Source organism: Setaria viridis, chromosome 7, assembly GCF_005286985.2.
Source record: "Setaria viridis chromosome 7, Setaria_viridis_v4.0, whole genome shotgun sequence".
Taxonomy (NCBI): Eukaryota; Viridiplantae; Streptophyta; class Magnoliopsida; order Poales; family Poaceae; genus Setaria; species Setaria viridis.
Genome location: NC_048269.2, coordinates 28266833 through 28279276, shown reverse-complemented (window position 1 = coordinate 28279276; position 12444 = coordinate 28266833). Strand labels below are relative to the sequence as shown.

The 12444-nt window shown below is 46.3% G+C and overlaps 2 protein-coding genes across 2 annotated transcripts; one reads left to right on the top strand and one right to left on the bottom strand.

The window, feature by feature from the left end:
- Window positions 1-6632: 6632 nt before the first annotated feature.
- On the top strand, window positions 6633-9314 carry LOC117862972 (uncharacterized). Its single transcript, XM_034746534.2, has 6 exons — window positions 6633-7158; window positions 7312-7560; window positions 8009-8143; window positions 8366-8548; window positions 8634-8795; window positions 8886-9314. Exons 1-6 carry the CDS (start codon window positions 6706-6708, stop codon window positions 9288-9290), a joined length of 1587 nt encoding a protein of 528 aa, XP_034602425.1. The 5' UTR covers window positions 6633-6705; the 3' UTR covers window positions 9291-9314.
- A 279-nt stretch (window positions 9315-9593) lies between these two features.
- LOC117862975 (thylakoid lumenal 29 kDa protein, chloroplastic) lies at window positions 9594-12239 on the bottom strand. Its single transcript, XM_034746537.2, has 11 exons — window positions 12046-12239; window positions 11805-11921; window positions 11589-11673; window positions 11461-11495; window positions 11302-11367; window positions 11152-11191; window positions 10888-11013; window positions 10664-10770; window positions 10397-10534; window positions 10164-10298; window positions 9594-10060 (listed from the first exon to the last, which is right to left on the bottom strand). The coding sequence occupies exons 1-11, from the start codon at window positions 12145-12147 to the stop codon at window positions 9950-9952; spliced, it is 1062 nt and encodes a 353-aa protein (XP_034602428.1). The 5' UTR covers window positions 12148-12239; the 3' UTR covers window positions 9594-9949.
- Window positions 12240-12444: the final 205 nt, after the last annotated feature.

Genomic DNA, 12444 nt, shown 5'->3' with positions numbered 1-12444 from the left:
CTACCGGAGGCAACTGAAGCAGCCTTGTTGGTCAGCTGCTCGAGCTGCGCCGGGACGCGTTGGCCGTTGCCCAGGTCGCTACAGTCGCGGTGGCTGAAGTCTACGAGGCCGCGGCATCTGGCGCCCCTGGAAGCGAAAGTGCTTCATAGGACTGTGAAAAATGCATACCGCGACACCCAGATCCTCCTCAAGGTTACCCCTGTGGACCTCCCCGACTTAAACCCGTTCGACGTTTGAGCATCTATCACGGCACGAGTGCCTTTACCAATGATCTATCGATTTATTGCTATCTTAGTTCGTTTCCTAGTGTCATCACTGCTGTAATGGTTTGGATCTATCACGGCACGAGTATCTTTATTTATGATCTAGTATCTTGTGGTATGTTGTTATCTTTCTTAGTTCGTTGTGTAGTGTCACCGTTGTTCTAGTTTGAGTCGAGAGGTCAGAATTTGGTGCGAGAAAATATGTTCTATGTTAATCTATCGAAGGAATCAAGTGAAAGTTACATACCGGTGTTCCCCTATGTTTTGTTATGAAAGCTATAATCTTGGATGATTTGAGTCTGTCCGTCACTGATTTTCTGGTGGTCCGATCTTTTTCCTTCCATTTTGATTCCCTCCATTCTCCAATCTTTTGCTACTTGACTGGCGCATAGTATCTTATCACATTCAATACTGATTGTATTTTGAGGTTCACGCCGTTCTTCTTCATCCGCACTGCAAGTTCTTCAAGCATTGAAGCTAGGCTTCAAGCATTGAAGCTAGGGATGGCAACACCGCAAGTTCTTCAAGCATGGAAGCTAGGGATGGCAACACCGCAAGTTCTTCAAGCATTGAAGCTAGGGATGGCAACACCGCAAGTTCTTCAAGCATTGAAGCTAGGGATGGCAACGAGACAGGTCGGAGTCAGGTGATCCGCGGACCCACCCCGAAACTCGAGAATAAAACCCACCCCGAACCTCATTTCGGGCGGCAATGAGCACCGCCCCCGAAACCCGATGGGCCCCGAAACCCGAGCAAACAGTGATCTGTCAGGGGGCGGCGGCGGTGCCGCGGGCGAGGCGCGGGCGGGTCCTGGGGGATGGGAGGAAGAAGCACGAAGCGGCCTCGCCACTGATGCGGTCAAGGACGAAGCAGCCGCCGCGGGCGTCGCGGACCAGCCAGGGGCCCGGCCCGGGGAGGAAGGAGAAGGCGAAGTCGGCGGCGGCGGAGAGGGCGCGGGCGCTGGCGGCGGAGGACCGGGGCGCCGCCGCGGGGTGGAAGCCTCCGGTGGAGGGAAAGAAGCCGAGGAGGGACAGCGGGTGGAGCGCGTGCACGCGGCGGCGCGGGCGGCCGGCGGCGCTCGCCGCTCGCGGGCGACAGGGCGAGGGGGGCTAGCGGAGGCGGCTGGGCGAGGGGGCGATGGGGATTTGGGGGTGCGGGCGTGCGGCGCACTGGCCGGGAGACGGGGAGAGTGGGAGACGGACGGGGTGAACGGAGAGTTACGTGGCTAGGGTTTGTTGTTGGCCTGGGCTAGTTTTCAGCTAGAATTGTACACTTCGGGATCCTGTGGATCATCCATGGGAAGTATAAATCTTTCTCTGTAAGTCATCGGGTCCTTGAACCCAAGATCCGTGAGGGAATTCTGGACCCGCCCCCACCCTCGTCGGGTCTGAAACTCGCGGGTCTCGAACCCAGACCCAATTAATTGCCATCCTTACTTGAAGCGTTGAGGACATTTCATCTTCCCCTTTGGTGTTCGTCAGGTGAGGCGATACTAGGGTTTCATCTGATATGGCAGTAAGGTCCATGATATAATTCTCTGCTCATTCCTTCTTTTCTGCAACTGAACCTCCTCAAGAAATAGTTTTTCATTTGCAACCCCGATCCTGTCCAAGAGCAAATGCTTTGTTGAACCTCTCATCTTTTTTAGCTCTTTCTCCCCATCAGTTTTTCTTCTGTGCCCACATATTTTCTAAGGTTGTTGTTACACTATTTTTCTTCTCTTGCAGCAGTACTTCTTTCGCCTTCTTCTTACCAATTGACCTTGTCAATACATTATCCTCTAGGCCTTAAACCTCACCTTGTCTTATTTCACTTAGTAAACTTGCACTCGGATTAGCAGTTAAGCTTGTCTTCTGCTTCTTGTTAGATGTTTTAGCAACAGCTAATTTGTTAATTTTAGCAAGCCATTTTGGATGTCTCTCGAACCCGCGCTGCCGTCTCCTTCGTCCTGGGCAAAGGATCACCATCAGACGATGGGAATTGGGAACAGGTGCCGTTGTCAACGTCGTCACCGTGTCGATCCGTCCTGCAACCACAAGGAACCAATATAGAAAGGTTAAATCTCCAGATAATCATGTGAATTTTGCCTCACCACTTCTGCCGCTTCAATTTCTCCTTGCATTGTTTTGTAGAAAATAGTAGTGTCGATGTGTTTAATTTGTACCTTCTTCAGAAGCTAAGGAAAGATTACATACTCCAGTGACAGAGGAATTTCCAGGTGAGGAGTAAGATGGATAGCAATTTTATCTCCTAGTTAGGGATTTTAAACTTTACTCCTCACCTCAAAATTTTACAATGAAGTTATTTGATTCTATTTAACCGTGGACAGCACCGACATGTACTCAATTTTTCATTCAACCATCACTAATACTCGGTGACTGAATTGTATCGGAAATCTAGGATCTTAAGAGCTTTCATCTAGTGAGTGCAGCTTTTACATGGTGGTTCTTCTAGCGAGCATACAATTCCTAACATGGATTTTTCTAATCTAGACAATGTGGTGCAATTGTATGTAACCAGAAAGAACAAGAAAGAATTAGTACAATCTAAGACCTGTAATCATGGGTACAATCTAAGAACTGCAGATATACATATCTTCTGATTTATTCATGTGCTATTCAGAAACAAGAGCATCAACAGCTCTAAAGTATAAATCCATTTTAAGTCAATCTGACATGTCAATTTATAATATGTAAGCCCATATGCTCACATGCATCATCAACATTAGTGCAGGATGATATATATGCCCCATATGCTTCAGATCCTCCTGTTGTTCCCTATGACTACAGACATTGTTCTAGAAATGAGTGATGTCTATTTCTCATACCCATTTGAATTCTCTAGGTTTGTAACCTGTGCAGTATGCATATTAATATCTTCAACATTTTTGTTTAACGCTCATCCGGTGCATGATGAATTATGCCTCCTTTGGGTTGTGCCAGAGAAATTCACAACGCTCAGCCCCTTAGGTTCCATGTACTTGACTCGTAAGTTATGCTAATACATAAATGCTTGACTCTTAAGGTATTAGCATTGTAGTGTTACAAAGTATTTTGTACGATGAAATATAATGTTTCCATCTGGTTAGTCACACTCAGTCTTGCTGCATATGATTGTAGTTAGAAAACATCAATATCACTATTCTTTAAAATGACAGATTGACAATATTTATGAGCAGAGTGCCCGCACATAGTATCTATGGTAAATCCTTAGTTGCGGTTGAAACTTGTGATTAAGAAGTCAAGAAATGACACAAATATTTTTCAGGAAATTATCTATTAGATTCAACAGTACATTAAGAAAGACAATATGAAGCTATAGCTGTGCGATAATTTGGGGAAGTTTCTCCAAAGAATTTTTACTTTGTCAAGCTCGTAGTTTGTTGAAGTCATATTACATTGTGTACTGATAGATACCCGACTGATCTGTTGAACAGGAGAGTGCTAGAGATCATATTATCAAAGTCATCAGGGAGCCAATGCTTCGCTGATCTGTTGAACAGGAGAGTGCTAGAAGGTAGATTTTTATGCAGCTCCACATAAGTCTCCGCATGAGAGGATTTATTTAGTCGGTTCTAATGACCATCCAAGAAAAATTCTTCATGTCCAGTAACTATCAACATAAGTGCAAGGTACAAAACTAGTCTTATCAATTTAGGGATGAGCAATGCATTAGGAACTGTATGGTGTTAAGCTTCTTTTCTCTAAAAAAAAATGCTCCTTCTATTCGACATTTTCATGTTTTAACTATTCTCTAGAACACATACAGAGTGGTATGCTACTGGAACATCATGATGCAAGTTCTTTTCATTACTTACCCCCAAACATCTAGAACATGGATCCAGTGTTTTACTTGTGGTTGTTTATCACTTGAACAGCTAAAAATTGCTGGCAGATAAGAGTCTTCTGTAGCAATGAGTTCAACTAAATTTATCTTGTTGTTTATCACTTGAACATGTAAAAAACTCTAGAACCTCTTTCACCTGCAACATATGGTTGATCAGAAGGTATTATAACATGAGATGTGGGAATTTTTATCCAGATATTCGGTTTGTAACTGTTTTGCATTTGACTTGAGATGCATCTGATTTGACTGTTGATCAAGGAATTTCATTGGGGTTCTGCTAATGGCTTTGAATATGTTAAATATGCCGCTGTAAAAGATGGTGCCATGCTGGTTTGTGTCTACTTTACGTCAGATCAGTAAATATGTGCTTTCTATCATAAAAATACATGGAAAATGAAAAGAAACTAGGCAAATTGGCGCGCTATGCGCACCCATACCAAAAATCTTACCTAAAAATACACCGTAAAAATGTAAACATGTTTGAATGGTTGGCATGTTAACAAAATGCAACAAGAATATGTTGATTAAATTTGAAATAGTAATATAATTTAAGATTTTCATTGTCAAAAATACATATGAAGCACTTCAATTTTGGAGCAAGAATGCATCCCAAAACTAAAAACACTCACACCCGCACCAACCAATTTCAAAAAGGCTAAAGTTGCGAAGGAATTTCCCACAAAGTACTCGCCTTGCTTCACCCTAGAATCTGTCTGAACTCCCAAGGGAACCTGTTTCGAATGGTTGGACATGTTAAGAAAAAGGCAGTAGGAGCATGTTGAGGAAATTTGAAATAGTAATGTAATTTAAGATCTTCATTGTCAAAAATACATATGATAGCATTTTTGCATTGCTTATGCAAGTGTTGTTCCTCAGTATCAGGACTAAGACTATGCAACCATTTGATTACTCTCATGCTGTGTGTGTTATAGTTATTTGGCAGAGTTTGATTACATGATTCACTTGATCAACCTATTTTGACTCTGTAAAACTATGTAACAAAGGAACCTCAGCTGCTGTAGCTGCTCTTTTTTTAATTTGACTTTCACATATTGTGTGATTTTATTTCTAATTGTTTTCAACGTGAAGTTTAGATGGGATATGGGATCAAGACCGGTGGAAAAACAATCGATTTTGTTGTTTTTACATAATGGGAAAGGAGTAGGGCGTGTGGAAGAGAGGTAGCCTCAAAAGTTGACAGAATCACTTCACCTGATATTTTGCAGTGAGATATCACATAATTAATAACTATCCTCTGAATGATTGCAACCGGTGATTAAAATGATGGCAGACGTTGAGAGGGAGGGAGGGAGCAACGGGGATCCGGATGGCTACGGGCTCGGAAACAACTTGGGGGCAAAAAAAAAATTAGCTTCACCAGTTCCGGCTTCTCTGACACCACAGTGGCTGTGTCAGGTGGAGCCAAAGCCGGATGGAGCTTCATCAAATACATGTACCCGTGAGCTCCAGGCCGATTGGTATTTGACTATGGTGGAATACTGGAATCGTGCTAGAAGATGAGGGAAATAGATAGAGGGGGCGGGGGAAGCGAGCAGGATCAGCACAGCCGGCGGTGCAGAGACCGGCACCCAGCGGCCGCATGGAGGCGCGGTCTGAGCCCCGTCGCTCACTGGCCTGTTGCGGTCCCTCCTCGGCCATGCGGCAGTGCGCTCTTGGCATTACCGTGTACGGACCGACGACGATGGCATGGTGGACATGCCCATCGCCGGGAAGGACGGGGGCGTGGGATACGCGTTTGCCGCGGAGGTCCCGGACCGCGGGCTGGTGGTCCGATCTGCGGCTGCGCCCTGCGTCAGAAGGCATGCTCGTGGCCGAGTTATCCTACGACGGGAGAAGAACGAGAAGAAGGGACTAATTAGGCTTAGGAACTCACCCGTCAGTATCTAGCAACGTAGAGCATACCACCGTACAAATCTATTGTAACGTGTTGATGCTTGTACTAGGGCATTCTTTTGCCTCTCTAACATCAGTCTCAGTATATAATTTCATCATACCGTTATCAAAACTGCCATGTCATCTTTTCAATGAAATGAAACTGTCACTCTCAATATATAGTTTCATTGCACAGTTTTATAGATGACCTGTACCATTTATTTTTTGCGTGTAGTTATGATCAAATATGTATTGCGATTATACTATAACATTATCAATGCAAGTTTTATTAGGTTTCATGAGACTAGGTAACTATATCAGCTAGGTAGGTTTTATGGGGATAAAACTCCCCTCTTCTCTCTCCTCATAATTAGGTTGACATGTCAGCAAAATTGCTGACGTGGCACGTGATACCCATAAAACCATCCAGGACACCCCACTGAGACCGACCTAAGTGTGCATTAGAAATATTTTGCCGTCTAACGCACAGTTACATGCCTAATTGCCTACTAAATTAGAAAAATTTCAAAAATTGACCTGAATTTGTGAGTCTAAGATTTGATGATAGTCTTCGTGAATCGTGATAAACCTATGTTTCGGAGCCGGGCCTTTGCGCGAGAACAACTAGATAAGAAGCTCATCGGCGGAGGCCAGGAGACCATTGCCCGGCTCGGCGACTCCGAGAGGGAACCTGGCAGCGGCGATGGAGGTGCAGCCGCTCCATCTCCTCCTCGCCCAGCCCCACCACCCTCGCCTCCCCGGCCTCCTCCCCAACCACCCTACCCACTACCTGCCCACCTCCCGCCTCCGACTCCGCGTCCGCCTTCGCAGGCCGAAGCTGCTCGCCGCGGTGCCTTCGCGGCGTCCGCCCGGCAGCCAGGCCGACGCGCCCGGCTGGGAGTGGGCGCCGAACGCCGCGGCGGCGCTGGTGCTCCAGCTGGCCGTGTGCTCGCTCCTGTTCTTCTTCCCCTCCCGCGCCCGAGCTCACGCGCCCCCGCCCCCCGCAGCCGCCGCCGCGGCCGTTGAGGCGACGCAGGAGGAGGATGACCAGGAGTGGGAGGCCGCGCTGCAGAAGTGGAAGACCAAGACCTACGCGCTCTCGGTGCCCCTCCGGGTCGTCGCGCTCCGCGGCTCCTTCCCTCCCTCGTGGATTAAGGTCCGATCTTCCTCATCCACCAGAAGCAAAGCCTCCCCGTTGTCACAATAGAAAAATCATGGCGTAGCATGATTTTATAAGTTCATGGGAGCAAGGAAGCATGGTATGGTGTATCTTATCAGATTTTCTGATACGTTCTTTTGGTGCTCGTAGGATTTCGTTAAGGCCCAGGGCAAGAGGATCAAATTCAGCCCCGAGCTCCGTGCTAATCTTGATGGGATATTCTCTGAGATGTCACAATGTATGGACAAGGGTCAAGTTAAGCCAAAATCTGCAATGGCAGCTGATATTGTGTCGATTGGGGACTCTTGGCTTGGTTATGCCATACGCAAGGGATTGTTAGAACCTGTCAGGAATGCTGAAGAACAGGATTGGTTTCGCAGCCTGAGTGACAGATGGAAGGTGAGAACTGAAACCTTTTAGATTCTCTTGAGTCTGACGATGAATGGCTATTGACGCATGCTCTTGGAAAATAGATTGTTAAATTTGATTAGATTATATTTGCAAAGAAAACATTATGCCTTGTGACTGGATGCTTATGTATTCTTCTTAATAGTCTCGATTTTGTTTATAAATCATTCTAGAATTGTTCGCAAGAATTATGATTCAATCATTATGTTAGCCTTCTGTCCTTACATGCAATCAATAGCAAAATTTTCTGTTGAGTTGTTAGTATGCAAACATTGGGGAGTCAGCTAGGTGTAGGACTAACTAATAGAATTTCTACTTTTAGTTTTTTGGTACCAGTCAGGCAGTCATTAAACAGCATCTCCAATTCCTTAAGATTTTCTGTAACTTGGCTGTGAAGATGCCCCGCTATTTAGTTTGCATTTTCATTATAGTCTATCAGGTTCATTTGTGCAGGAACCAGAATGGAGAGGCAGATCCTAATGGCTCAGTATGGGGAGTTCCATACCGATGGGGTACCATGGTCATCGCGTACAAGAAAAACAAGTTCAAAAGGCATAATTTGAAACCAATACAGGTGAACATTTTTCTTGAGTAAATGTGCAATGTTAAACTTACAAGGACAAGTATGTGTAAATTGAATTATGTTGGGGACATACAACTTCCCTTTTCTTCGGTGAAATAAAAATGTGAAGCTAGGTACTGAAACAGGCATTTTTCTTGTGATGTGGTGTCCTGTGTAATGTATCACTAATGAACCTGGTAGGTGTTAATTATATAGATTTGTTGTTATCCGCAGGATTGGGAGGATTTGTGGAGGCCTGAACTTGCTGGGAAGATTGCAATGGTTGATTCTCCTAGAGAGGTCATTGGTGCAGTTCTGAAGCATCTGGGTTCATCATACAACACAGTTGACATGGAAACAGATGTCAGTGGTGGTAGAGAAGCAGTCTTGAAAAGCTTTACGCAACTACAAAAGCAGGTTTGCCCCAGATATAGTAGCTGACCACCCAAAATTCTGAATTATAATTTGCTGGGCTGGATCTGATTTTCTTTGCCTTTGGTAGGTCCAACTATTCGACAGTATGAACTACCTGAAGTCATTTAGTGTTGGAGATGTATGGGTTGCAGTGGGCTGGAGCAGTGATGTGATCCCTGCTGCAAAGCGAATGTCTAATGTCGCTGTGGTAGTTCCCAAGTCAGGCAGCAGCCTATGGGCTGATCTATGGGTATGATACAGTTGCCTCATGAACAATGCCTTGTGAATTTGTGGTAACGAACTCTCTATCTTACTGATTGCCTTGTTTTGTGCATTGTAGGTGGTACCATGCGCGTCTAGATTTCAGACCGACCAAATCGGTGGCAGAACCAGAGGCCCATCTCCACTCATCCACCAATGGTTTGACTTCTGCCTGCAGAGCGCTAGGAGCCTACCCTTCCGCCAAGACATCATCCCAGGAGCATCACCTCTGTACCTGGAGAACCCTGTGCCGGAGGTCCCTCAAGACAAGAACAAGAGGAAGCCGAAGCTGGACACGAACATCGTCAGGGGAGTGCCTCCACCTGAGATCCTGGAGAAATGTGAGTTCTTAGAACCACTGTCGGGCAAGGCGTTGGAGGATTACCAGTGGCTAGTATCGAGGATGCAGAGACCACGGCTTGGTCTGTTCGGGAATGCGTTGCAAAAGATATCGAGTGTATTGGACTTGAAATCAAGATTATAGAGCTCGTGTACTGCACTTGACCAAGCTTTTTGCTCTCTGTGTTGTAGTGTTGCTTGTTGTCATAATTCTGTGTTGGGTCAGTGATGCTGATCAGTCGTCAAGAGGAAGACGGGGGCGGGTATTCCGTTCGTGCGCCAAAGATCTGAAATTGCGAGGCCGGCCTTGCCACGGTTATCATCGTAGGCAGCCCGGCCAAATCGAGAATGTGTCGAGCAAACAGATGCCGAGCCAGCCAGGAAAGGCAGGCAGAAGGGCGCCTGCTGCGCTGCGCTGTTTCTGATCAGAATCGGTAGTTCAGGGGGCTTCAGATATATCTTACATTTTTATTGTTCTTGATTCTTCAGTCGTCACATACTCAGAGTCACATGTATGTATACTGCACAAGAAGAGAATTTACACAACACCTCGCTTCTCCCAATCATGGCTGGCACTTTCAAGTCCACGGAAAACGAAACCAGACAATGAAATTCGAAATCTAACCATCTAGTAGACGGACCGTCCTAATTGCAATGGAGAAATGTCCGAAAATGAAGTCAGACAGCTGATGAACCGCCAATACATGAACCAGAACCACCGCCGAATGAGTCACTCTTGAGCAGACGGAACCACCAGATCATGAGAAGAGTCTGGCCAATGCAGATACCCGGCAAGCATCTCTCTCACAGTTTCAATTTGCCCAGGTCAATCTTTTGCTTAGGGTACGTGTAGGCTTCATAATTTATCTTCTGGCCTAGGGAGCCCAGCTTTGTGAGTGCGGTTATCAGGTCAACCTGTCATACAGAACACAGAGGCACAAGTTAGCATCAATCAAGAGAGAGATGAACCCTCCTGATACACTGGCAGTTCGTGCACAAACGAAAATCAGTAGCTTACTTCATAGTCTGTCCGGGATACTGTTTCACGACTCCTTTGGTACTTCTCGACCCATGGGCGGCAATCTGGATCAGCAATCAGTCGTTCCTCGGTAGCGGCTTGGTCAGGTCCGAGGAAGGCTGACATCACAGCAAGCTGCAAAAGGAGACCTATCTGTTAAGCATCACACTAGATGACAGTTTTTGCATTCTTTCATGGAAAAATGTGATCACTGTGAAGGGAGTAGTGGTCACCTGGCGAGGACCCAACCCAACAGCAACGAACCTATCCTTCATCTCCTGCACAGAAGCTTTGCTCCAATCAGGTACCCTTCCCTCTGGGTCAGCATCTTGTGCATCTGTTCTCCCAAATGTTCTGTCGAACAGGCCCCACTGCGATGTTAAATAATCACAACACAAAATCAAAAAGAAAAATAAATCAGCGCATTAAATTAGGAGCAAGGACAGACTGAACATATGCAGTATCATGTGGCATAAGGAGCAATATGGCGCAGCGAATACCTGCCCGTTTGAACCATATGCAGAGTATAGGGTTCTTCCCTTATCTTCATTTCCACCACATTTGGCAATGGCCGCATCAAGAAATGATCTCTTCAGTGCTGATTGTGCTGTTTCAAGAAAAAACACGATTCTTAATTTAACACTAGCAGAAGTGCAGAAGCGCTCGCCAGTAAAGATCAACAGGTTCAATAATGCTAGTATAGTTACACTGGAAATTGCCAAACCTGCAAACTGGATCAGGTCTGCAAATGAAATTGGACCTCCCTTGGAATTGGAATCTATCTCCTTTTTGGCTTCAGTCAGCAGATCCAAGGCAGCAGAGAGCCCACTGTTTTCAGGTCTGCTTATTTCTGGGCTTTATTTGAAAAAATAAGTATCAAATGATGGAGCAACAAGGTCAAGAAACTATTTACTTGTTAGATCATCTTCAGCTGAGCATTTTTCCCCTCAAAACAAAAAAAGAACAGAAGAAAAAAAGAAGATGCTACCTAGCCTGATAGATCCATTTGCACCTCCAGTTTTTGTGGCCTGCGGAATAATTAAACAGCCCAGTGGCAAAGGTTATTTCCAACTTTCCAAGTGTACCACGTACAGAAAGGCCCAAATGCTAATGACAGAAAGCCATTCAGAGACCAGACCTTGTCATATGTGATGGCATCATTCAGTGCCAAGGTCAACAAAGATGGAACGAGCTCTGGCTTAGCCTTCAAAAGATTTTCAGTTTCACTATTTCAGCCGACAGGAGTGATTGATAGGTGAAGGAGAAATGCCGAGTATAATGGGCTAAGGTGTCTCACCTTTATGGCTGTATAGAGGGTATCCTTGATGCTTGCTGAAGAAAGAATCAAATACTTCAGTTACCTTTTTTTAAGAAGCATAATATAGAGTATCATTGAAGGGAAAAGAACAGTGTTACGTGACCTACATTGGAACTCAGAGCGTTGTCTACGCTCAATGAGATCAGCTGCAGTTGCCTCTCCCGTGAATTTGGAAGAGCCCTCAATCATTTCCTAATCCAAGGCATAAACCAAGTTCAGTTTGCTACCTCACAAAACTAACTTTCCCATTATGCTACATTTGTTGTTCACTTCTGTTGCGCTAATCGAGAGCTGCATTGACCGCTAACAAAGCAAGCACGTACCAGACCAATGGCGGTCCCGACGCAGCTGCCGATGAAATCCCTCCTACGGAATCGCAGACGCTCGTCATGACCAGCAGCCTCGAGGCCCTCAACATTGCCCTTGCAGCAGACTTGAATCTACATACAAACGTGTGGGGGGGGGGGGGGGGGGGGGGGGGGGGGGGGGGGGGGGAAACAACTAAGAATCACGCGAAACGCACAGCTTGAATCAGCGAGAATTTTGCAGAGTTCAGAAGCGTACGTGCGCGTGCCTCCGTGCCGGAGACGAGACGGAAGAGGACGAGGAGGCAGCGACGCCGCGGGCGCCGAGCAGCGCGGTGGAGAGGAAGGCCGCCCCCGCCATTTTCAGCTGCTCGCCACTTCGCGCGCGGCTGATGCAGAGATGATGACGCTTGGCTGCTTCAGTGCTTCAGGCTGCTGGCTGGCGTGGCGGCGCCGGAGTGGCGCGCGAGGATAAGGCGGCGAAATCGTAGGTTACCTGTCTGCGCCACACGTTGCATATCGCGGGCTGCATCCTCCGCGTCCGATTGCCTCCACGCTGTCAGCTCAGCTGGAGCTGCCTAGAAGCTTTCGATGGTGACAGGACAGGATGCATCCGACTGTCAGCAGCAATGTGGCAGCAGCATCAGTTCATCACGGC

Bases quoted from the DNA above. Each gene is read 5' to 3' on its own strand.
- LOC117862972 (XM_034746534.2), top strand. From the start codon at position 6,706: ATGGAGGTGCAGCCGCTCCATCTCCTCCTCGCCCAGCCCCACCACCCT. The intron at 7,561-8,008 runs GTGAGAACTGAA...ATAGTCTATCAG, and splicing joins GCCTGAGTGACAGATGGAAG to GTTCATTTGTGCAGGAACCA. The intron at 8,144-8,365 runs GTGAACATTTTT...TGTTATCCGCAG, and splicing joins ATAATTTGAAACCAATACAG to GATTGGGAGGATTTGTGGAG.
- LOC117862975 (XM_034746537.2), bottom strand. From the start codon at position 12,147: ATGGCGGGGGCGGCCTTCCTCTCCACCGCGCTGCTCGGCGCCCGCGGC. The intron at 11,922-12,045 runs GTACGCTTCTGA...GTTTGTATGTAG, and splicing joins CGGCACGGAGGCACGCGCAC to ATTCAAGTCTGCTGCAAGGG. The intron at 10,299-10,396 runs GTGACCACTACT...CTCCTTTTGCAG, and splicing joins TTGGGTTGGGTCCTCGCCAG to CTTGCTGTGATGTCAGCCTT.